This window comes from Asparagus officinalis, chromosome 5, assembly GCF_001876935.1.
Source record: "Asparagus officinalis chromosome 5, Aspof.V1, whole genome shotgun sequence".
Classification (NCBI taxonomy): domain Eukaryota; kingdom Viridiplantae; phylum Streptophyta; class Magnoliopsida; order Asparagales; family Asparagaceae; genus Asparagus; species Asparagus officinalis.
The window spans coordinates 56458851-56484750 of record NC_033798.1 but is presented as its reverse complement, the minus strand read 5'-3'; the positions used below and the strand labels follow the sequence as shown (position 1 = coordinate 56484750).

The 25900-nt window shown below is 36.5% G+C and overlaps 1 protein-coding gene across 1 annotated transcript; it reads left to right on the top strand.

Annotated features, from left to right (window-relative positions):
• LOC109843371 (ribokinase) lies at nucleotides 3496–25423 on the top strand. The gene is made up of 4 exons (XM_020412306.1): nucleotides 3496–3730; nucleotides 3817–4002; nucleotides 24476–24671; nucleotides 24908–25423. The coding sequence occupies exons 1-4, from the start codon at nucleotides 3566–3568 to the stop codon at nucleotides 24997–24999; spliced, it is 639 nt and encodes a 212-aa protein (XP_020267895.1). The 5' UTR covers nucleotides 3496–3565; the 3' UTR covers nucleotides 25000–25423.

Sequence of the window (25900 nt, the reverse complement as noted above, 5' to 3'; positions counted from 1 at the left end):
CACAAAACCCTTCTTCCTGGCAGGAACCTAAGGTGATTCAACAGGAGGATTTGAGCTAGCATCAGCGTACGCCACAAGACCACCAACCTTTTCCTCGAGCTCGGCCCTCGAGATCCCCTCAGGAGGCACCGCAGAAAAAACCTGAGCCTTCGGCGATCCATTCAAAGCGTACAACTTCGTCTTCTTAAAAATCTTCTTCTTCTTGTTTGAGATTGGCCATAGTAGATTTTTGAGCTTAGGCTTTCTCTTGCTTGAGATTGGCCATGGTCGTTTCTTGAGTTTTGGCTTTCGGTGGAGACGAGAAGATTGCGGCTTCTTCTTATCCTTTGTAGTACCCATCATCATCAACTTTTGACCGTCCTTTACACCTAAGGTCAACCAGTCTGCATCATCTTTCAACAGGCCACCCTTAAGCATGATCTTTTGCCGTTCAGGAGGTACAATGACTTTTGAAGATGCAGAGATTGTTGGAGCCATGAAATTCTTGGACATCTTTGAAGAAGAGCTTGAAGAGGATCTCGACATTTGATGCAATGGCTTCCCTTCGACGACGGCAGGGCGAGCACCGACGACATTGCCTATGTCTCCGAAGGGTCGGCGATTCTTGTCGTCTTGAGCAGCAACAATATTCTTGGCTTTTGCTTTTGGTATACCTCCACCAAAACTGTGTGATGGCTGAAATTCTCCACTGAAATCAACACGCCCTTGCGATCGAGGAGCCTATTCCTTGCCTGAATTCTTATCTCTTGATCTTGGTGTTTCCATATCCTCTCTTGATTCTGAGCTCAAGATCCGATGATCATCCCTTGGCCCCGAGCCCAAGATTTCTTGGCGAAGATCCTTGGAACCTCTATGGATACTTTTGGTAACATCTATTTCAGTCGATCGATTCTGGTTCCTTCGAGGAAGAGAAAAGCCATCAACAGCCTCATTTGAAATCTGAGATGAAGGAAGAGAGGATAACCTCCATGAATGCCTCAAAGACTCCTGCAGGTTCTTGGTAGATCTCAACGGCTCACTGAAGCATTTCGTCGAACACTTTTGTTGGGTGTTCTTGAAAGAAGAAATCTGAGTTGAATTTGAAGAGACTGAGAAAGATTGAGGTACCTGCTCATTGCCGAGGTCATTGAGGTTGGAAATTTGTATTGGCTAATCGACAACAACCATCATAAATGTTGCGCCCTTGTAGAGAATTCATTGCTTCCACCGCATTTTGCTGTGATTGGAATTGTATAAGAGCTTGAAAGCCAGCTGACTTCTGAAGGATGACGATCTCCTCTACAAACCCATATGGAGAAAACACTTGTTGCAATACTTCCTCCGTTATAGGATAGAGCATTGTGTAAATGGCGACGAAGAGGATTCGATTGGGTGGAGAATCCTGATTTGCACCCTTCTGAAGAACTGTGGATGGGTCTAACATCTTGTCGAGTGATTGGCTTGGATTCTTGGAGTTCCTGAGTTACTTGGACAAAAATCTGAAACTGAGAAAATAGCTCCTCCATGGCTGCCCTCAATTGATGTTGGGATCGATCAAGCCTTGATAGGGATGAATCATGCTCTGATACCAATTGTGAGGTTCTCAAACCTCTGTTGATTCCCCTAGCTTCAATTCTGGCCATGATTGAACTTGGAACACTTCAAGAAGAGAAAATTGAGATAGTTGAGAGAGAATTGAGACTGGAGTTTGAGGTGAAGAACAGAATCCTATTTCATTCCTGAGTTTCTTTTGATTTTTACACTTCGTTATTTATACAAAACTATGAGTTACAAGACTGTGCACGTGCACCAACAGAAAACAGTTTAAGCAGTTGAGCTGGAACCTAACACTTATCACAAAGGACCCTTATTTAACAGTCTTTGCACATTTATTCCTCCACTTTGCATATTTGCCCTCCTGCTTCTCAATTCCTGTGCGTATCAGTCCTTCCTTGTATATCAGTCCATAGCTTCAAGTCTTCAGCTTTAGCTCCAGGTTCTCAGCTTCCAAGGCCCTCTGCTCAGTTGACATGTTCCGCTTCTTCAGCTCCTGTGCCATCTTCAGTTCCTGCTCCTGACAAAATCTGAGGCATGCTATATATAAGTACCATCCTTCAGCGACGATTTGATTCTCGAGGCATCGCTAAGGAAACGAAGCGTCGATTTTGCGAAGTGAAGAACGACGGAACGATGGGTTTGGGTGAAAGATGATGTTGGGAAAGGAAGCGGAGACAGAAACGAAGCGATTTTTGTCAGAGGTAGAAGAAGGGAAAGGGGAAAGTGAAGAATGGGGGGGGGGGGGGTCAGAGGTTTGAAAAATGTAAGGGCCTGTTTGGATTTGTAGGGGTGAAGGGAAAGTTTAAGGGAAACTGAGTGAGGGAAGGGAAGAGAGTTCCCTTCCCCTTGGTTACACCCCAATTTGGGGGTAACAATTTTTATACTATTAGGGGGTGAACCAAGGGGAACTAGGGTGAATTAACTTCACCTCCTAAGTGTTCACAAACAAGGTGAATGGAGGTGAATGGTTCCCCTAACTTCCCTTCACCCTCATTCCCCTCAATCCAAACAAGCCCTAAAGATGAAATTGCAGTAAGTATGGGTGGAGTTTTGCCAAGTGGCATTTTTGACAGGTGGCATAATCAACAGTAACACTTATTAGTAATAGTATATAGATGTGCTGCAGCCCTTTTTTGAAAAAAATTATGTCCAGGCCCCTCTCCTCAAGTTCCAATGCAACCTCTTCAAAAATCCCGATTTTATCCCTCCCCTACACCCTCTCCTCCTCCTACGTTCCTCCTCTGCCCCCGCCCACGCCTAGAAGTAATTTTCCCATTTTTTAACAGTAATCTCTATTTTTTTAATAGGAAATGCTAAAATGTATTATCATAAGAGTTATACTACGTATTATTGTAATGTTAGACGCAAGAAAGTGATGCCGGTATGATCTCATAATTTCCTATTGTAATTTATAAAATTGCACAAAAATATCATAAAGTTAATTTTTCCTTAGAGCTTGTTTGGATTGAGGGGAATGAGGGTGAAGGGAAGTTAATTCACCCTAGTTCCCCTTGGTTTACCCACTAATAGTATAAAATTTGTTACCCCTAAATTGGGGTATAACCAAAGGTAAGAGTACTCCCTTCCCTTCTCTACAAATCCAAACATGCCCTTAAAAAATAGAGAAACAATAACAAAAAAGACAAGTCTATAAAGTTGAAAGAATTCCCGCACGGATTCGGGGACACCCACCGATCCATCCCTCTCGAGTCTCCTCGTTCTATTCTATCAAAATGAAAGCCTTAATCCGATCGTTACCGGTTCCCCCCCACCATTCCTCACGGAACACCACCGCCGCCAACAAAAGCAACCCCCAAAGAAAACCCAATCTCACGAAACCCACGACCCTCATCTCCCTCAAGTCAAACCCTAGCCCTTTCCATCCCTCCGCTTCCCTCTCTTCCTCCTCCTCCTCCTCAGAGCCCTCTCCAGTGGTCGTTGTAGGCTCCGCCAACTCGCCCGATCTTGCGGGCTCCAGCTCTCGTCCCTCTCAGTTGTCCCTGCGGCCCCCACAGGCCATGCTGTGGTTATGCTTCAGGCTGATGGGAGTAACTCTATTATCATCGTTGGCGGGGCGAATATGTCTTGTTGGCCCGACCCCCTTCGGGGTCAGGATCTTGAGCTTCTTAGCAAGGCTGCTGTGTTGTTATTGCAGCGAGAGGTACCTGATCGTGTCAATGTGCTCGCCGCTAGGGTATGTATATATCAGCCTACCCGCCTTTTGTAGTTACACGGGCCTGCATAAGATGCTACATTTTTGAAATATGATCCTGTCACCAGGCAGCGAAGAAGTCTGGCGTTCCGGTGATACTAGATGTGGGAGGGGTGGAATCACCTATTCCAAAGGAGCTCATGGATTGTGTCGATATCTTGAGTCCGAATGAGACGGAGCTGGCAAGACTCACAGGCATGCCAACGGAGTCGTTTGAAGAGATTGCTGGAGCTGTGGTCAAGTGCCATGAAATGGTGAGTTTGATTTCGGCTAGTTTTTTTTTATCGCTGTTATTTTCAGATGTTATAACCACTGGCTATGTGAATATTGTGTTAGTTAGCAGCCATGTTATGGATTTGTGATGCTTCCTGCCCGTTGACTAGCTACATTTCCTCAGCACATGATTCTTTGATAGCACTTCATGCAAACTGGTTAAATATTATGGAAAAAAGAAGAACCTACTAACAATTTTTAAAACGGAGAATTTTTGGAATAAGATCATTTTTGAAAAATAATTAGCAAAATATGGCCCTTTTGCTAAATAATTAGCAAAATCGACCTTTTTATGGCCACGCCATCAAGGCTGGCCACAAAGAGCTCAATGTTGTAAAATATCATCTTTAAAATACATGGGACCAGTAGTCCAGTGTGATAAGTAATTGCTAACTACGAGTTAAATTAAGCCCATAATATATACATGACTACTAGTCTCGTGTATTTTACAGACCACCCAAAAAATACATGGAACTACTAGTCCCTGTGTTTACTGAGCATACAGAAAACATGCATGGATGTTTGTAGCTTATCTCATGTACATTTACAGTATCTCCCATGCATAACAAACTTTAAATTCCCCTCATGTACATATCCAAACATTTTAATCTCTATAAACATATAATTTCCATGAGATCATGTACATAACTTAATACACTTCTAAACAATCCAAAACATTGCAAGAACACGTATTAGATAAAACATATCACGACAATACATATTATTTTCATACACCAAAACATCGAAACAAAGCCAAATATATCAAGTGTGTTGGTTTGCAAATAACCTATATCGATAACTTTATAAAGTAAATACAAAAAACCTATAAATCGTTCACATTCAACCTAGAAGTTCACTTCTTCCCCTTTGTCTCTCTCTTCTTACCACTCAGATCGTCGTCGTCCTCCATGGACTTGAGCTTACATAAGCTCGTCGTTCGGCTGCGTATGTGGTTGTGACGTGCCGCTAACATGTTGTGAAGGTCCAGCTTCATCGTCGTTCTCGCAAGATCCTTCTCATCTCTGTCGATTTGGTCGGCGTGCATATAAGAGGTCCTCGTCCACCATCACTTCTCGACCATCATGAAGATCCTCACGAGTTCGATCCATGGCTCGACGAGTCCTCTGCACTATCTGCTTATACAGAGATGTATATATTCTTGGATTTGTTCTTGCAATAGAAAGTACTAGGCCCTCATTTACAATGGCCTCAATATCATCAACATCTGTTTGTAATTAAGTCAAAAAGTTATATGTATAAGCAATTGGCAAAATTACCATTTTAGTATATTTAGTGGCACCCTTATACCAACAAGGTATATTTAGTGGCAGCGGTGACAACAAGATACATTTTGTGATCACCAGTTTGCCACTTAGGTGTTGCTAATTGTTGACTAAATTTGAATTTCAAAATGCTCATGTGCCCCACGTGACATCTGTTTGTTAGTTTTTCTCATTGACTTGGTTGAAGTTAGATGGCATGACAGTGTAGTTAGGTTCTTTATAGCCTAAAAGGGAATTTCGAATTAAGGCTCAGTTCAAATATGGGGCTAAAATTAGGATTGAAGAGAATTGATCCAAATTACAACTCATTGACAGATTAGGGGTGAATTGATCTCGTTTCCTACCCTTATGCCTTCTTCAAGCTCAATCTCTTGATCAATTAGTAGTAGGATAAACACGAGCTATGGTTTCAACAAAATGGCTTGTATTCGAACATGGAATGAAGTTGCCAAGGAGAGTGGCGTTTAAATGTGTTATTGTGGGTTGCAATGTGATTACTACACATCAATGATAGACAAGAATCCAGGCAGAAGGTTTTATAGATGCCTAAAGTACGAAGTATGTGTTGAATGATTTTGATATTATTTTATGCAAATTTTAATTATTTTTAGTTATTTTGAGTTGCAGATGGGTGGTTGCGGTATGTAGGAGTGGTATGCCTCATCGATGTAGTTGATTGCATCTCAACTTTTCCCACTTCTAAGAGAGGAACTCAGTGACATGAGTAGGAAAATTTCACATAAAGATGGAATGATTGAAGGTTGTGAGAGAGCTCATGAATTGTCATGATATTATTGCCAAGATGAAGGAAGAGATTGAGCTATGCCATAGTGAAACTAAAACTTGTATGTATGAGATTTTGAAATGAAGGACGGATAGATTAGCATATGTTAGTGAACTTCAACAACAAAAAGTGAAAATGAGTGTATGTGTGGGGTTGCAGCCTTGCAGGTTCATTATCATGGTTCTCACAATAGTTTATTTATATGTGGTTTTAAGAGTGGGAGTTGATTTCATTATAAAATATAATTTATGTAGCAGTGATTTAGATGTAATTTGATGAATGTAACTTGATTTTATGATATTAATGTGTTGTGTTTATAAGCTTGTGTTATTTACAATTTATATGGTGCATGTTTGAATGGTGGATTATGTGCTATATGCACAATGTCTATGGACTATGGTTATGGATTAGATCATGGGTTGTGCAAGATTCACATTGTTTGGGCGTATGGATGTATGTGGATCATGTGCAGTAGAATGACACAAGCTTTGTTGAGCATATATGCACCATGTGCAAGAATATAGTGGTGATATATACCAATAAGCGTAATATACAAACCTATACAAACTTAATATGCACATTAAAACTGATACATTAAAACCCAGATTGCACACAATAATTCATATAAATCGCATAAAAACCTAGAACATTGTATATGCCAATAATATCAACCTATACCCAACAACACATACGAGTCAAAAAAGTCAAATCAGTACTATTGTTTCACAAATTTAAACTTATCATGTTCATAGTTTTTTCCAAAAACCAAAAAGACTACAATATTGTTGATCATGGTAACACTTGAGATTCATTCAGTGATGAACCTATCTGTGATGGATCTCTTTATACAACTTCTCTTTGCTCTTCATGCTATAATCCATATCCTTCACGAATATGTTATTGATTTCCTCTGCCTCTACCCATACTCCTACCCCTACCCTTACCACCTCTCATGTTTGTAGCTTGTGATGGTCCTCCGACTGCATTGCCTGCTTGTGAAGAGTCTCCTCTAACTGTAATGTATATCTGCTTTCTTTTCTCTATAAATATTGTAGCAAGGATGAGATAATTGTTCAATGAAGCTTGGGATGAAGTATTCTTGCTTTCCTTAGACCTACCCCCTCTTCTTCCTTGAACCGTGACTCTAGCAATAGATTGTGATTGAGGATCCTCTCATGGAAATACACATTTCCTTGAGAGAAATGTAGTATAGAGTGGATATGAAATGGTGAAAAAATAGAGAGAAACGAAAACACTTACTTGTGTTGGTGGTGACGGTGGATTAGAACAATTCTTCTATTATGTCCGAATGCTCCACAGTTTGAGCACTTGTATTGGATTCCTTGCTTGGATGCCTTGTTAGGGTTTCTTGGTCCCTCTAAAGGGTCTCTTCTTCTAGTTATGTTGGGCCTCTCTAGTCTTCTTCTTACAATGTTAGGAGGTAATATCATACCCTCTCCTTCCATATACCAAAATTTACTACCCTCAACTGGATTTAACATTTTACAATTAAGTCCTAAATGGGATTCCTAACTATAATATATTGAACCATAATCCTTTGGCACTCTTCTCATTTTTAGAATTGCACTAATAACATGGCTACAAGGAATCCCTGTCAAGTTGTACATCCTACATGGGTACGTCCAATTGCCTACGTGAACTTTATGACTAACACTCTTTTGTATCACTTCAAACCCATTCTCATCATTTAGATAATTCCCGTTTGATTAAATGTTTCACAAATTTTATGCTTTTGTTACATTCTATCCATTATAGCCAATCTAATATTCTAACACATATAATTGGTTTGAATCTTGCAAGCAATATGAAAGAGTTGAAGGTTTCTGCCATGTTACATCTATAACATCAGATTTGATATATGTTTGAAAGTGTGACTTGCAAAATATGGTTGGATCCCTTGTCATGAAATCTACATATGCTTAAGCTGAATAACCCCATAGCTTCTCAGTTTCCATAGCAGTCTCCCCCGTAGTTTGAGCTTTGACACACTTTTGAAATTGCCTTTGAAGTAATTTTCCTTGGTGCATCTTCCTCCAGTTTGAATAAATGTGTCTAGCACATTGCCTTTACCAACCTTTGGCAATAAGTCATGAATTGCAGGCACTAATCCCTGTATTATGCAAAACAAAATTGAATGGTCAACATGCAATTGAGTAATATGCAAACATAAGGCAAATATAAACAACTTTGGAAAAAATGTAGATAATAGAACTAAGCTCATTACATTCTGTTGATTAGAGATGATAGTAAAACTCTCACCATCACCCATGTGTAAGTATCATCAAGAACCACTCCCAAGAGTTCCTTGTCTCATCCTTAACAACAACTCATGCTATAGGCGACATCTGATTATTTTCATCCATTCCCACAAGATAGTAGTTGGCCATCGCAAGTATGCCCAAGGAAACAACCATTTTTAACAAATATTGGGTATACAACTTGCAGCAAAACCTAACTTCAATACTTCAAACACATAAAAACTCCAAAAAAGTAGCAGGTTGTCTAGCCTCTATCTCCACCACCTTCAATACGCATATGGTATTGTCATTTGTCTTCCCTGTCATGTATGGCCTCAACAGACCATATTGCCTTTTCATTAAACCTTAAACAACATTTAAAGCTTTATCTTTGACTTTCTGACATTTCCTCAAGTTCACATTTATCTCATAATTCTTCTGTATATTCTCTTTCGCTTCACTTGGCTTCCACCTAGGATTTCTCAAAATTTTGTCCAAGTATTCATGTGCTAATCAGTTTGATGATATTAACATATTATTGAAAGTCTTGTTGCAAGTGTGATCTTGATTCATGTATTTTAGCTGTCATGCTCCTTCATCCTCTCTATTCGGTGATGGTCCACAATTAATTTTGCCAACGACACATTAAGCAACCTACTTAGAGCTACTGCTTTTCATTTTTTAAGTACATTAAATCATAATATTGTTGGATGTTATAATTGAGAACAACCTCTTTCAGTATTTCCCTTGATGTGAACTTTTGAGCTAGAAGTAAAATAAATAGCATTCATGTCAATATTTTCGTTGAAAAATGTGTAATTTACCTTTTCCTTTCTCTTCTTTCTCCTCCTATGAACATTTCCTTCATCTTCACTCGGTGTTTTCAAAGACCCGTGCTTCACCGTGCCTCATGCGCCTTGCATTGCGGGGTGGTGGCGGAGCGCTTTGCATCTGATGCAATAGTGGGCATCGTATACATCTTGATTTTGCGTAGGGTGCATGTAGTACATACCCTCATAATTTTGTTTGTTTAACATTTTAATCGGGTCTTTATATTCGATAATCCATATCCCAAAGAGCAAAATAAATTTATTAGGCCTTTTTAGTAGCCTTCAATTGAGGACCATATATAATCCTTTGCTTGATATTAGTCTTGATCTGACATTTGATTTGAAAAATTATGAACTTTGCTATTATGTTGGGTGACAGTATTAGAAATTAATACCTTATATTACGATTTTGTAGTAAGATATTATTTATCATGATATTTTTTTATGTGAATGCCTAAACATGTTCTTTCATGCTTGAATATCTATCTTAAAAAATTGTCTGCAGTGTGCACCTCACATCACTCGGGTGCGCACATCGCGTTGCGCCTTGCGCATGTACGTGTAAAGATACTTTGCACCCCGCATCGCGCCTCATACATTGACAACACTGTCTTCACTGTCAGCCAATGCACCCTCATCATCACTACTTTGATTAGATTGATATCCTCTACCTTGTGATGTCCAAACATCTGGCCGTTTGCTCTTTCTAGGGATAATACCTCTTATTTTTTTACTACTAAGTTCAACTACTTAGTATGAACTTGTGATGGTGGATTAGAATCAGCTAGAGCTTGACCACCTTTAATGTGTGGGACACTTTGTGCATGCATAGTATCTGGCTTTTCTTTCAGGGCCTCTGTCATCATTTGTTGCTTCACCTCTATCATCATGTGTTACTTCAGGGCATCTAAGTGAATTTGTTGCTTCAGGGCCTCTGTCATTATTTGTTAGCATTCCCTCACCATTGATTGCAATTCTGCCTTTTCTAGTACTCTAAGAGCCCACTAGTTCTCTACCTCACCTCGAATATTCCATCATCATCATCATTGCTACTTAGGGCCGCTTTAGCTTTACTTTTAGCTGAAGAAATAGAATTATCACAATAATCATCCCCTCTTGTAGCATTGTGTTGTGCATTCTCATTTGAATTCTTATCTACATTGACTTCATCCTCATTACTATTCTCGTTTGGAACCTCATCAGCATTGAATTCATTTGCATTTGCTTCATGTGCATTAGACTTGTTATTAACATTTGCAAACTCATCAAAGAAGTCATCATCATCTATTTCATCATCATCCATAGGCTCGGTCAAGTCAATTTTATAAGTTTCGTCCTTAACTGAGTCATCACTTTTATTAGAGGATGAATTTTGATCACCAATTAGGGCTACCTTTGGTGGAATAGGAGATTTAAGTTTTATCTGAGGGGTTTGTGGGATAGGAAGTTTTCTTTTGGGGGTTAACTTCTTTCTATGACAGACTTTCTTCATCCTTGTGGGGGTTTTGTGCATAGGATTGGGTGTAGAAGATAATGAAGATGGATGAATAACATCCTCTAACAGTATCTCAACCTCGAAGGGTACATCAACCTTGTGATTAGCAAAAGTTTCAATAGCTCTATAACTATCAGCATGTACTAACATTTCACCAAGATATTGTCTGAATTTAGTACTCTTAAACTTCCACAGCCAGGTATAGCATAATAAGGTTTGCACATTAATGTAGCCATATTTTTCACAGTTTCTCTTAGCAATGGTAAATAAACTCTCTATTCCAATGAATTCCATATCAAACTCCCCTCCAGAATATTCAACAGCACCTAGATACCCAAACATTAGCTGACCACCATGCCTAACTTTCACCATAACACACCCAGACACCCGCAACAAATTAAAAAACTAAGTTCAAAACATGCAAATTGCCAAATAATATCGTAATTGCAGCACACATTTTCATAAATTCATAAATCCGAGAACCCTAAAATCTGTTAATCAATGCAAGAAAATAATTCACAACAAAGAAAAACCATAATTTTCATGAAAAGTAATTGATTAACCATCTACTACTTCAATAACCCAAAAAACCTTAATTTGAAGGAGTTCAGCACACTTGGAGGGACCACTAGGAGGACCCCGATTTGAATCCTCAATCTTTACCCAAATTACTCCTTTAGAACCACACTGATTCCCTCTCTTCCCTTCGTCATCCTTCTGACGATGATGATCGAAATTGGGTAAGGATGAAGATCCTCTTTTTTTTCCATTCTATTTAGGAGGGAGAGTGAGAGAGAAAGCGAAAGTAACGGTAATTATTATCCCGCCTGCCCCATGCAACGTCCTATAAGCTGTGCTACATTAGCTTTCAATTTCGTTTAAATTGAGTCACGTGCCATCATGTGAGTGTTTTGCTACTCTTAACTGGTCACCGGCGATCAAAAACACCTTAATGACCACCTGGTGATCACAAAATATACCTTGTTGAAACTAAATATTTCTTGTTGGTATGAGAGTGCTACTAAATATAACAAAATAATAATTCCCATAAGCAACTGTAGTAATACAAAACAAGTGGACTTGCTGATAAATAACTTATAAGTTCTCTCTCATTTAATTATGGAAGTAACTCGTAAGATTTCTCCCAATCTCCAGAGATTTTAGTCAATGCATTCCTCCGTGCATCATACGTCTTATATTTGGATATGGTTATTTTCCTTGTATCTTATACCCTTATAATTATCTGACTTGGAGTCAGATCAAGTTCTCTTATTACTTTGGACATAATTGGCTTCAAGATATAAGGGGAAGTTGCTGTCTTATGATCGACATTGATGGTTGGATTGCAACATATATAAAGTTCACAATAACTAGAGATCATAAATTGTCCATTTGATTTTTTTTCTTCTAATAGTTGCATTTAGCTGTCAAGGGCACTTCATATTTCTTTCATCTTGAGCATTTGAATACTCTCTTTGAGTCTTCTCGTTGTTGAAGTAGCACTTTACATGGTAGTTCATGGTATTACTTTCCAACGCCTCCTCATTCTTAAATAGATCTCCTTTTTTGAAAGTGAAGTCCTCGAGTCGTTCAAAATTTGAACCAAGATCAACAAACTCATTTTGCGGACATTTATCTACTACTCATTTTGAAACTCTTCTGGCAACGACTCTTCAGACTCCACATAGTCGTTTATACAAAATTCATCCATCTAAGGGGTGTCCTCATCGATGCCTCTAATAGCACATTACATGCTATCTAATCGCTCATCTTCTTCAACATCTTCAGAATCATCATCTGTATCCTCTTCTATAGTGGAACCAATTGGTGCATGGCCCGTAACATGTCCTGAAGTGTTGTTGAACATAACACTTGACGTTGCACCAAGAAAAGGCCCGCTTAAATGTGGTAATTGAGTTAATACTACTTCATTCGAGTCATTTTCTAAGTGCACAACACTTAGAGATGATATAAATTCACTCGAGTTATCTTCTAAGTCAAGTATGTAAGAAAACTCTCCCGAAGCTTTCAAAACTTAGGCAATAGTGAAAATCATAAAATTTTCAATGAATAACTCGATTGAGATTTGCTTTTTAGAGAGTTGATTCATGTCAATTAATTCTTGATCGTTGGTGATCTCTATGGTAAATGTTCTATTCTTATTTATTAGACAATTGCATAACATCTTAATTACATACTCTCCATGATTAACTCCAGTAACGCTTATGTATTTCCTTCATTCCGTCGAAATTGCATGTGTTAGGTCTCATGTTATGAACCTACATCTTCTAATCTTGTTTTGATGATTACAAACAATTCCTAATATTGTTTGTCTAGTGTTTATGTTTTCTTATTAGGCATTCTAGATAAACAATACGTTGGAGGTTGGATGGAATTGTGTCCTCACGATGATATCAAAAGGAGGTTGGCGGAATAGTGCAATGAAGCCATTGCACATCAAGTCATATTCAAGATCAGGCTTCATCCGCAACCAAGTCAAGCATATTGAAGATCTATCAACCTTGGGTAAATTAGTTTAGGGTTTATACTTTGTGTTAATATCTTAAGCTTAATATTATACACACAATTTAATGGTTTATGTGTTTTATCCACAAAAGTTTTTGTAAACAAATAGATATATAATACTTATTTGTTTTCTATGTGGATAAATTATTTTGGTTTAGCTATATAGATATGAAGAAATACATATCTTCATTTTCACATTTATGTGCATCATATTCTATTGAATTTACAAAATATTATGTTTATGGATTGAAGACTTATTTACACTATAAGTCTCTAAATCCATCCTAAAGTGTTTCAAAGTTTTGTTTAAGTCATTTAGGCAAAATCAAGTTTTTAACATGTTCATACTTATGTGATTTTGCAAAATGATGAGATTTCCTATTTGGGAGATGCTTTTTAAAAATCAGTTTTTGTAGCATGTGTATTATCATGTCTACAATCATTTTCTAAAGTTTTATAATTTTTAGAAATTGTTTGCTATTTTGTAAGGCAGTTTGAAAATCAGGTTTCTGCTTTAAATAGGCTATATACTTGTTATCAGTCGACTGGTCAGTCGACTGATGAAATCAGTCGACCGATCAGTCGACTGATGAAAGTACCTGCAGTTGTCAAATATTTCTGTTTTGTTTTGATCGACTGACCGGTCAAGTGATGATCCATCAGTCGACTGATAAAGGTCATCAGTCGACTGATGAGCTGGAAAATGCCTACAACGGTCAGCTCATCAGTCGACTGATGAAACCCGTCAGTTGACTGATGGCCTGTAACGGCTATATTTTTAGCTTTGGTTATTTTATCATTTTTGCTGGTTTTGCTTGGGTTTTATGTCTTTGTTTCTTCATCCTATATATACCCCATTTTATTTCACTTCTGAACTAAGAAAAAGGGAGTTTAAAAACAAGTTTCAAAGAGTGGTTTAAGTTTGTTTAAGTGTTTACAAAATTGGTTTTGTGAAGATTGTTTCACAAGAAGAGGAGATCATCTTTGGTTTGAGCTTTCTATTTCACATCTCCATCTCTCTTGTTCTAGAGAAGTTTTCTCAACTCAATTATCTAGCTTGTTTATGCTTTAATTGTTATATTCATATTTGCTAGACTAAATTGAGTTTATATTTGATTTTCTCATTGCTTGCACACACAACCATTGAGCTTAACTATTTTCACATATTATTTTCTCATTGCTTGCACACACAACCATTGAGCTTAACTATTTTCACATATTGTATAATTTGGGGTTGTGGTGAGTGTAACCTTGAGAGTGAGCTTAAATTGTGTTCTCACCTATTGTAGAGAACAAAATCTTGTGTTTGAGCCTTATTATGAGAGTTCACATTGTAATACACATTTACACCAAGAGGAGTGTGTGGTGAGGACGTAGTCGATACCAAAAGGAGTGACGTTGGTAGTAAAGCCTAAAGAGAGATAGTAAAGCCGAGCACTTGAGGGAGACGATACGTGAGGACCAACACTTGAGGTTGTAGTCTGTGTATATGCATTGTGAGAGATTTGTAGAGTTTTTGGTGAGCTAAAAAACCGAGTGTGTAGAGAAGTTTCGGTTTCCAAACCGGGTGTGTCGATAGTGGAGTTCTCCCCGGGAGTGGGGAGCGGAGACGTAGGACGGAAGGTCCGAACTCCGTGATCATATCATTGTGTTTGGGTTGCTCTTTGTATCCACTATTTGTTTATATTGTTTCTTGTTTATTTTTCCCTTTGCATATATATCATTGCATATAGCTTATTGAATATCATCATTGTTAGGATATATTTGTTAATTAATTTTAATTGGCATTAATATCTAATAACATTAGCAATAACCCTATTTACCCCTTTCTAGGGTACTTTCAGCATGATTTAGATAACCTGAACATTTTCATAGATTCTTCCTCGTATATGGGCATACTATTCAAATCAACACTTAGTCTTCCATTAAAGAAGCAAATAATGGGTATTCTGTTCGCTATGGAAAATGAAAATTAAAATGTAATTGACAAATCATATATCAAATTTAGTATGCCAAATTTCTAATTAAATCCTACTTGTAATCAAACCACATTGTTTATCACATTTGAAATAAAATTATTCAAAATAAATAGTAATTTTCATACTACAATTTAAACTAAAAAGATATACATAATGAGAAAAATTTCACCTTGATAAGAAGTCGGAGTTCGTCGTTATTGGAGGTCATCCGCATCAGAGAGGTTAGATTGCGTCATTTGACATTGTTGGATAAAATCAAGGTAGGCGGCAATACTCGGCGTTAAAGTGAATCAAGTGATAAATCTAAGGGAGGAGGCTTGATTTGTTTGGAGAGGAGAGAAAACTAAGGGAGGAGATGAGGTGGGAGAGGATGAGATTTGAGGAATGAGCGGGATTTTGGAGATAACTAGAGAGAAATCAGAGATAGATCGAGAGAGTTGAGAGATAGATCGAGAGAGAGAGTTGAGATCGAGAGAGAATTGCGAGATAGAAAGTGGTTGTTCCCTAATTTTTGGGCATGGTTGGGTTTTATACCCCTGAAAAATACATGAGACTACTAGTTCTGTATATTTCTCACGGCTGCCATTTCTCTCTATCAAAAACACGTGATTGATAGTCCCGTGTATATATATTGGGGTGAATCGAAGTCTCTGTTATTTACACGGGATTATTAGTTGTATTGTTTAAAAAGTACTTTAATCTTTTAATTAGTGTTTGATAATTACATGGGACTACTAGTCCTTTGTATTTTAAAGAGGATATTTTGCAAAATCAACATTTCTTTTAGCCAGTGTTGATGATGTGTCAAAAAAGAGGTCGATTTTGCTAATTACTTAACAAAAGAGTCATTTTTGCTAATTACTTTTAAAACATATTCCAGTAAGGAAAGAATGTGGATTCATATAATAGTTACACTTATCAGGAGGAATCTTACGCCTCCAAAAACTATTCTAGCGACACTTGAAAATTGTTCTGGTTTAGACTATCTACTAGCATTTTAGCCCTAGTCAAACACGGGCCAGCATTTGTCTGTTTTGATCTTAATTTCAATTCCGACGTTCGCCCTTTTTATACATTGTTCTGTCTCAGTTGGTAATTTACACTTAGTATTAGACCATTACTTGCCTATATTATTAATAAAAAATTTAGCACTACATCTGTATATGTGTATACATGCACACATATATCCTCAAACAATATAGTATATATCCTAAAGAACCAATTAAAATACAGCTCAATTGACAATTGCTATATGTGCATCATGAATCTCAGATTTCATCCTTGATTGCTTCACCTTAAAAAATAAGTAAATAAAAATAAATTTCCCACAATCATGTGAAATATAAATCCTGCTTTAAAATGGGAATAAAACAACTAAGTATATAAACCTAGGGAGAAAACAACCAACACTAAAGCTAATTCAATAATTCAATACTGAAAATGCGTTTGGAAATAACTTCTCTTAATTGAACATATAAATCAAACACATGCCTACTCTTTGAACTCAAGAGCAACAAAAATAGGAAAGACTTCTAAAAGTTTCCAACCCCATTCCATGCAACGGAAAGCATTTGTTGACGCTTCATGATCATCATTCCTCTCATAGATCAACAAATTCATCAAAATCTCCAATGACCTGCATAATCATCAAATTCATTAGAAGTAGGGGGAAAAACAATAACTTCTATTAGCTACATAATTAGAAAGAAGCTCTTATATAGTTATGTTGACCATGTCAAATAACTTTGACACAGTTCGATAAATATATGCGCATTACCAAATTTTAGCTATCACATGGAACTATCCTTAAATGATAGGAATGCAAATTTATTATTTTTTAATCGACATGAGTTACAGTGAAACATGACCTCGCCCTTTCAATAAACATCTCTTTGTTTATCCAAAAAAAAAAAAAAACTCTTTGCTAGTAAAAAGTCGGATGCAAAGAGCTAAATATATCTAAAGTGAAAGATTCAAAAGTGAGTTATTTTACATCTTTTCCGACTCTACAAAATTACTCTTGGTAAAAATATATTAAACTTATAATAAAGGCAGCATTTTCCCTAATATATCAATTAGAAGTAGTTGATATGTTTAAATTCATTCGATTAACAAAATGTGCCAGGGCTCCTTCCTTCCTCAAAAAGATAAGAATACACTAATCAAAAAATTTAGAGGGAAAAATAGCATTTAAACAAAAATTAAATTTATGAGTCAAATAACCTATTGCATATATGGTCAAAATACACATATAATGTAGATCTTTAGTAAGACTAAGCAACTAACATGATAAGGATTAGCAAGACACTGCTGCAACTTGATAAGCATAGTGAAAAAGATTTTGGCATTCAAAATTGTCAAGATCCTTAATTACTCTATTTGAAACCCTAAATGGATACTCATTAGCATTATCTCATACTAAACTAAAGTTAGGGTCTAAAATCTAAGAAATGGAGGGGACAATCAGTAGGACTTCCATATATGTACAAAGTACATATCTAATGAAAGAAAATTATTAAATATCATTTGTTTATAATACCCTAATTTTCAATAGCCTATATGTAAGCAATTGTTGAAGGAGTGTAAATGACATAAATAGAAAAGTAAAAAAATGTGGGAAGAGTTAATGAAAGTTAAATGAGGAAGTACACATCTAATGAAAGAAAATTATTAAATATTCATTTGTTTATAATACCCTAATTTTCAATAGCCTATATCTAAGCAATTGTTGAAGGAGTGTAAATGACATAAATAGAAAAGTAAAAAAAAAATGTGGGAAGACTTAATGAAAGTTAAATGAGGAAAGACTCACCTAAAGGTTTAATCTCTTTCTAGGGGGGGGGGGGTGGTTTGGGTTGATTCCTCTTCAAGCGGTCATCTTATTCAAGCTTCAAGTTAAGCTCTCTCTATCGGAAAATGGTGCCATTGCTTAAATAGAAATGACGTTTCAAGAGTATGTAAGGGTGTGTTTGGCAACTTGACACTAATCTGGTTAAAGTCTTAACCGGGCTAGGATTGAACTACATTACGATTGGTTCAAAGATAAATAAATGCCCTTTTCTTGTACTAAAAAGAACAAGTCCAATCTTGTACAAGTTTTTGCCCAACATATTTTACACTCTTATTCTAGTTGGTAGACTTATTCAAGTTAGTGGATGAGTTGCCTAACAAGCCCAAAGACAACCACATTATATGAACTCTGAGAACAAATTATATCAAACCAAATATTTACATAGAAAATATTATGAAAAACACTAAAAAAATGACATCTAAGTGCAAATGTACAAAGCTATATCTAAGGTGATAACGACCAAGACAATATGTAATGCGTGATTGCTAATAAAATAATCTTATATACTTTAGGATTCTTAGTTTTTTCATCCACACTCAAATTAAGATAAGAAGCTTACATGTAGAAGCCTTTTACAGATTTGCAGTCAATATTTTAGGTCGTATTGTGTCACAAAAATATTAAAGACTGTTAAGTGTTTATCCAGATCGAAATACAAATTTCAATGACTTTCATAATAAGAGAACAAAATTATATCTTCAAACCTAAAGGTTTCAAAAAAATAACATTTTTATTTTAAAAAGAAGAAAAAAAGATTTTATACCTCAACAATCTCCACAACCCAAGCCTTATGAAAAATCTTCTCAAGCTACTGGTTATTGACATTGTAAGGCAAGTTGTGTGCTTGAAGCTTTCTAGAGTTTGGTAATGATATGTTCACAGAAACAAAGAGGTATAAGAAATCATGTAATCACAAAAAAAAGTTTGATGCTGAATCCAAACTGGGAATAAACACAATAATGTGTCATGATATATAGATTATTAGTTAAATGAATTATGTATGACCTGTTAGTGATTTGCAACTAATCATTCTAAAAGCAATAAAAATTCAAATTATCAAGATTAAATAAGCACAATTCTCATTCAGACCAATTAAGCATTATAAAATTAATAATTTGCTAAAACTATTATAAACTCATCTACAAATGTGGTAAGTGATTGAATTGAAGAAATGGAAATAGCACAATCATCAACTAGTAAAGATAAATGCATGGAAAGATCCATTTAAAATTAAAAACCCAAAACTAAAATTAAATTACCGTTCCATAATTGTGATGAACCGAGTAGATCATCAAGTTTGATCGAACCATCATCATCATCTTCAACGTAGTCAAATTTTCCACGTCCCAACCTAAAAACAAAGAAAACCCAATAAAACTTAGCAGTAAAACCTTGGTTAAAAAAGTAAAATAAAAAAAATCAGTGTTATATATTCAATTAGAAATTTCAAGGTGAATGAGAGATTGAATGGAGAAACTTATGATTATGACTTCAATCTGTACCTGTAATTCGATCTCAAAAAGGATTTGCAATAGGAGTGGACAAACTTTGGGTTGCACAGCTTTCAACGCACGAGGGGAATTGGTTTTTAGTGGACATATTTTGATAAGAGACAACCAATTAAGATTATGATGGGATTTTTCCGTAGTTGTCACTTCTTTGAGGAATTGAGAAAATACCTTTCGTCTTGATTTTGTCCAAAGATGGTCGAGAGCACTGAGGAGAAGAAAGTATGAAGTTGGATCGTCATAGAATTCGTCCTCTTCATTTACAGTCATTGACACTATAAAAAATTGAAATTTTAAAACGGAAAACAACCAAAATTGAAATTAAAAATTCATAAAAGAAAGATCTTGCCTCTAAATCTTTGAATCTTTAAATTGATTACTTTGAGACATCTTCCCAATCTCAACATGATCTCACAATTTTTTTAGAAAAATGAATCAAATGATTAGAAACATAAAGTAATAAATTTAATAAAAAGAAAGAACAGAAATTTAGTGGATGAGATGGATCAGATCTATTAGTATTGATATTTTCTCAAAATTGTCTGATCCGCTAATGAGAAGTTGTCTGCTCATTGAGTGTAAACTCACCCCGCTCTTTTCAATCTTTTTCAGATGAGAATTAGACAACACTATTTATCGCTTGGAGTTATTTTGGGATATGAGAAGGATCCATTAGAGGACTCTGATGCTAAGAGTTCATAGTTATCTTAAAGATGTTCTATGTTTATGTAATAAGAGTCTTTTGACTCATTAGAGTGCTTTTGTTTTAATGTAGTTTTGCTATAAGACTTCTACACAATGAAGTTTCTTTTATGCAAAGATTTATTTGTAATATGGAGTCATAACTGGTTAGCATATGTCTTTACACCTGACATGATCTCAAGTTATGCTGTGCATATGGGAGCATGACACTCCACCATCCTTGACATTATTGTCACGTGCTCTGTCACTGTCATAGCTACAGAGTGAAATTGCTCTGATACCAAATGAAATTACCTTAGAGGAGGGGGGGGGGTGTGAATAGGGTATATGCTAATCTAATCCGATATTAATGCTAATTAAAAACTTATTAACAAATTATCCTAGCAAATATGATATTCAACAAGATATATGCAAGGATATGTAATAAAGGGCAAATAAACATGAAACGATATAAAGAAGATAGTGGACAAAAGAGCAATGCAAATACAAGAAAATGATTACGGAGTTCGGTTCTTCCGACCTACGTCTTCACTCCCTACTCCCGGGGAGAATTCACTATCACAATGGGTTTTCGACGTTCACCCAAAAACATTTACACTTCACAATTCGGTTTTCTACACTCACCGATAAACATTTACAACTCACACTTGTAACTACACAAATACCACCTCAAGTGTTGGCCGCTCACGTGTCACCTTCCTCAAGTATTCGGAATTACCACCTCTCTCTAGGTTTTACCACCGACCCCACTCCTTTTGGAACCGATCACGTCTCTCGCCACACACTCCTCTCGTGTACTAGTGTATTACAAAGTGATATCACAAATAATCACAAGAAAAAGATTTGTTCTCTATAATAAATGAGAACTCAATGTAGCTCACTCTCAATGATACACCTCACAACCGAAATATACTCAATGTGATAATACTAAAAGCTCAAGGGGTGTGTGTGTGAGCAATGAGTAATAACAAAATAACAAAACTTAAATCAATCTAGCACAAGTATATATGAATCAAAGTATAAATAAGCTAGAAGATAAGTTTAGAAAAATTTCTCTACGAATCAAGAGTGAGAGAGATAAAGATTAAAAGCCCAAACACCAAAGGAATGATTTCCTCCTATTGTGAAACTATCTTCACAAAAACTAAACTTGAAAACTCTTGAAAACTTTAAACAAACTTGCCCAAAAACTTAACTTTCGTTTTTCTTAGTTGACTCAAAAGTTATGAGGCATGTGGTATTTATAGGATCACAAGACAAACCCCAAAAACCAAGAAAACCAAGCAAAAAGATAAAAAACCCTAAAACTATGCATTCTGAAAAACTAGCTGTTACAATGTTATAAGTCAATTTGCTACTGTTTATAAGTCGACTTATAACTAGCTGTTACAGGCTGAAAAACACATATAAGTCGACTTGCAAAAATCATAAGTCGACTTATTATATATAAGTCGACTTACTTTGGTGATAAATCGACTCAGCAGATAAAAATGGTATCTTCCAAAACAGTTCATAAGTCGACTTGTCTTAATCATAAGTCGACTTATAAACATGCGCATACACTATTTATGTATGAAATTTGATTTTTAAAGTGTCTTAAAAAATAGCAAATAAATTCTAAAAATGTAAAACTTTGAAAAATGATTATAAATATGAAAATGAACATGTTATAAAAAGAATTTTTCAAATTGTATTTTTCAATTGTGGAAACTCTTCATTTTGTAAAATAGTTCAAAAACATGAAAATTTAACAACATATGTTTTTGACAAACAAACTTGCATATTCATTTTGAATGGATTAAAGGACATATATAATGATTATATTGTCCATAAACCAATAACAAAATATTTTCATAAAAACACCTATATTTTGATAAAATCAATAAATACGTGTGTGTATAATTGAGCTTGAAGTATTAACACACAAGTATAAACACCTAAACTAATATACCTAAGCTGAAAGATCTTCAATATGCTCGTCTTGGTTGCGGATGAAGCTTGATCTTGAATTTGGTTTTGAATTGTAAAGCTTCATTCCACTTTTCCGCCAACCTCATTTTGTTATCATCGTGAAGGCGCAATCCATCCAACCTCCAACAATGTTATCTAATAGGCAAATACAAACACTAAACAAACGATATTAGGGATTGTAAATCATCATCAAAACAAAGGTACTAACACAGAGGCCATCCCCGCACCTTTGAAAGTGCAATCTCCATGGACATTAATGTCTCTTACTCAGTCACCACCACAATCACAATTGCTATTCTATCAACAACATTATCTCCTATTCTATCACCATCACTATTTAAGACGCCATTGCCATCTACAACACCTACATCATCGCCTAGTCAATCTTCATAACAGGTGCCTACCCTATCACCCTCACCATCTAAGTAGTCACAATACTATACTCCGTCATCCACCCCATCCCAAATAATGGTAATAACCATTCACTGCTGTATGGAATATTTTCCCAACCCCCTCCATCTAGTGTTACATCGAGGCTCCAGCTCTTTCTCCAACACTTGGAAAATCTTTGGTTTCGCTTCAGTTTCTTCATTACTTATTCTAGTACTCAGCTATTGTCATCCATAGACTTACAATATGCAAGCCTCTGGCAGTTGTGAAAACACCAAAAAGGGAATTCTTGTGATCAGCATTGCTGCAAAAGTGGCAACATCCACGACCACCATCACCATCACCATCACCATCATAATGTTGAATAACACTTAAGCCCACCACCATCACTAGCTCAGTACTCTTGCGTTTAATTGTCACCATCATCAAGTAACCCATCCTCATCTGCAACGCCATCCCTGCAGCCAGCATCATTGAGTCCTTCACCATTGAAGGCGCCTTCACCATTGAGAGTACTGCCTACTACATCAATATTGGTGGTGCCATCCCTGTCAACGATACTGTGTCCTACATCTCTGTCGCCGTCTCGGGCATCATCCTCATTGCAATTACTAACTTCTTTGTCACCATCACTATTGAGGACATCATTCCGGTTGAAAGTACTACCTTCTACCCCAATGTTGAAATTGCTGTCCCCATCGATAATGTCTGTGTTTCCTTCTACTCCATTGTTGCATGCATTGCCCCTCTCGACAATTTCTATGATGATACTTTGCCACCAATCTCTACCTCCATAATGCAATCCTTCCCCTATGTTCATACTAACAAGATTTTTCTACCCTTTTATCTGCCTCCATAATGCAATCCTTCCCCTATGCTCATACTAACAAGATTTTTCTACCCTTTTATCTGCCGTATTGTCATTGCTCCCTAGTCACCATATTGTTCCATGAGTTTCTGTAGCAAATTAGGTTTTTTTTTGCACTGAAAACTAGTTTGGCCAGCTTGTAGTTTGATTTGACCAATTATTGCTGGAAAATCATTCTAACAGTATACAACTTTCAAGAGCTATAAATAGAATAAATTAAAAAATAAAAAATAAAAATAAATAAATAATACAAATCAAGGAGTAGGTAGCTTCAGCTTGTTCCTGATAGCAAAAATCAACAGAGTAAAGTGAAATAGTAAAATCCTAATAAATAATTGTAAACTAGTGACTGGTGAGTTTGATGAGTAAATTTAATTAACAGGAATAGGAGATGATTTAATCAGGGTGACAAGGAGTGAGTAATAGTAGTGATAAAAAGGGATCCGAATCCAAGTGAATTAATCACCCTTTCGCTCCAATAAAACTGTTATCAATTCCTTGTTAGGAAACTTACATACTCTTCTAATGGAATTAAGATATTTACATGTCTAGGCCAACAGCAAATGGACATAAGAATAACTTTATACATATTGGTTTTAGGCTGTGACTTCTTGGGTACCAGAGAGCTTGTGGGTAGAAGAGGAAAAAGTAGGTCATAAATAAATAACTCCAGGTTTCACAGTATATTTCTTATAACCAAGAATTTTAGTATTAAAGAGGTCTTGATGTAAGAGGAAAAACTTTTCGGTGCAAGAATTGAAGCAATGCTTCCACTTTCTAAAAGGCGAACACCTTGGTAGAGAATATTAGTGGTTCCAGTCCATTGCACTGATACTGCATCGAAGGGATGTTAACCATTGGATTAGCGGACTTAAAAATTTCAGCATACATTCAAAGGAAATCATTGCTCAAATGCACCATTAATACAATGGATTACAATGCACTTAGTTTCATGTCCTTTCCGTATATCAAAACCCCATGCAATTAATACTTAAGCGTGTGGTTACAGGGTGTCAAGCAAGTCCTAGTAAAATTGGGGGCAAAAGGATCGGCCTTCTTTGTTGAAGGAGAGGAACCAATTAGACAACCAATTATTCCTGCAGCATTGGTTGTTGATACCACCGGAGCTGGTGACACCTTCACTGCTGCATTTGCTGTGGCTCTTGTGGAGGGAAAGCCCAGAAGAGAATGCTTGAAGTTTGCTGGTATTATGAACATTTCGTCAGGAATCTAACCCCCAGTTTTTTTGTGGGAAAGAAAAATCCCATAGAGGGTGCTCAATGGATCATAGGGGGAGGAATTTAAGCAAGTTCTTGTTTCCTCTACCTCTCATATATGATTTTCTATAGAGGATCCTCTATTAGATTGTTGCCTGCTGATTTTCTTATAATAGCTAGTCCCTGACAAGTTCTTTGTTTGTTTTCTTTGATGCTGTACGTAGCTGCAGCAGCTTCTCTGTGTGTACAAGTGAAGGGGGCTATCCCCAGCATGCCTGAAAGAAAAGCAGTCGAGGAGCTTCTTGAATCTCTCTAATAGCCAGATATCATCATGCAGTTTTGTGGTTGATGTAAAGAAATAAACACTATTACTCTGGTGATAAGGTCATGATTTTGGCATTCATACTTTTTGTCTTTGGTGTGAACTTGAAGTCCAAAAGGCATTATATTGGAAGGGTAGGGAGGCTTGAAGTTGTTTAGAAAAGGCGAGATAATCGTTGGCCATATTAATAAAACAGAGAACATTTATTTTAGTTTTCTAAGGAGTTAGATAATGTTATGAGTCTTATTGTGACTTGATGCTCAATTTTCTAAGAGTTACAGAGAGATGACGTAATTAGTCTCATTGTGGCCTGATGCCAGGTTTTTCTAAGAGTTATAGAGAGGAAATGTAATTAGTCTCACTGTGACTTGATAAGGAGTACAAAATCTGATGATTGTATGGTAACATTTATTTTGAATGTTTGAGGAGCAGTATATGTGAAAAGTCCATTAAGTATTGATTAAGAGCACAAAATAGAGAGAGTTTTCCCCCGATACTTGAATTACATGGGATAAAAGAAATAGAAAGGAAAGCAAAGCTTTTGATTTTTTTTTTATGAGTTTTATTATGTATATCCTTTTTAATTGCCAGGGGCTCATTTCTCTCCTCTTACCGTGTTCTCAAATTAGCATGCATGCTTAGGTCTTCTCCAACACTTAAAAGGTCCGGATATCCGTTACAACTTTGAGATTGAACTTAGATGTAGCCCTCCTCTTACTGGACATCCAATCCTTTTTGCAGAACAACTTTGGGATTCTACTAGAGGTAGGCCTGGCCAATGGGCCGGATCCAGATGAATAGGTCACGGGCCGGCTGGTTTCGACACTTAGTCAGATCCCGGTCTGACCAGAGATAGATGTTACCTGCGCGGTTAGAGGACTGGCTTGGGTCCGGG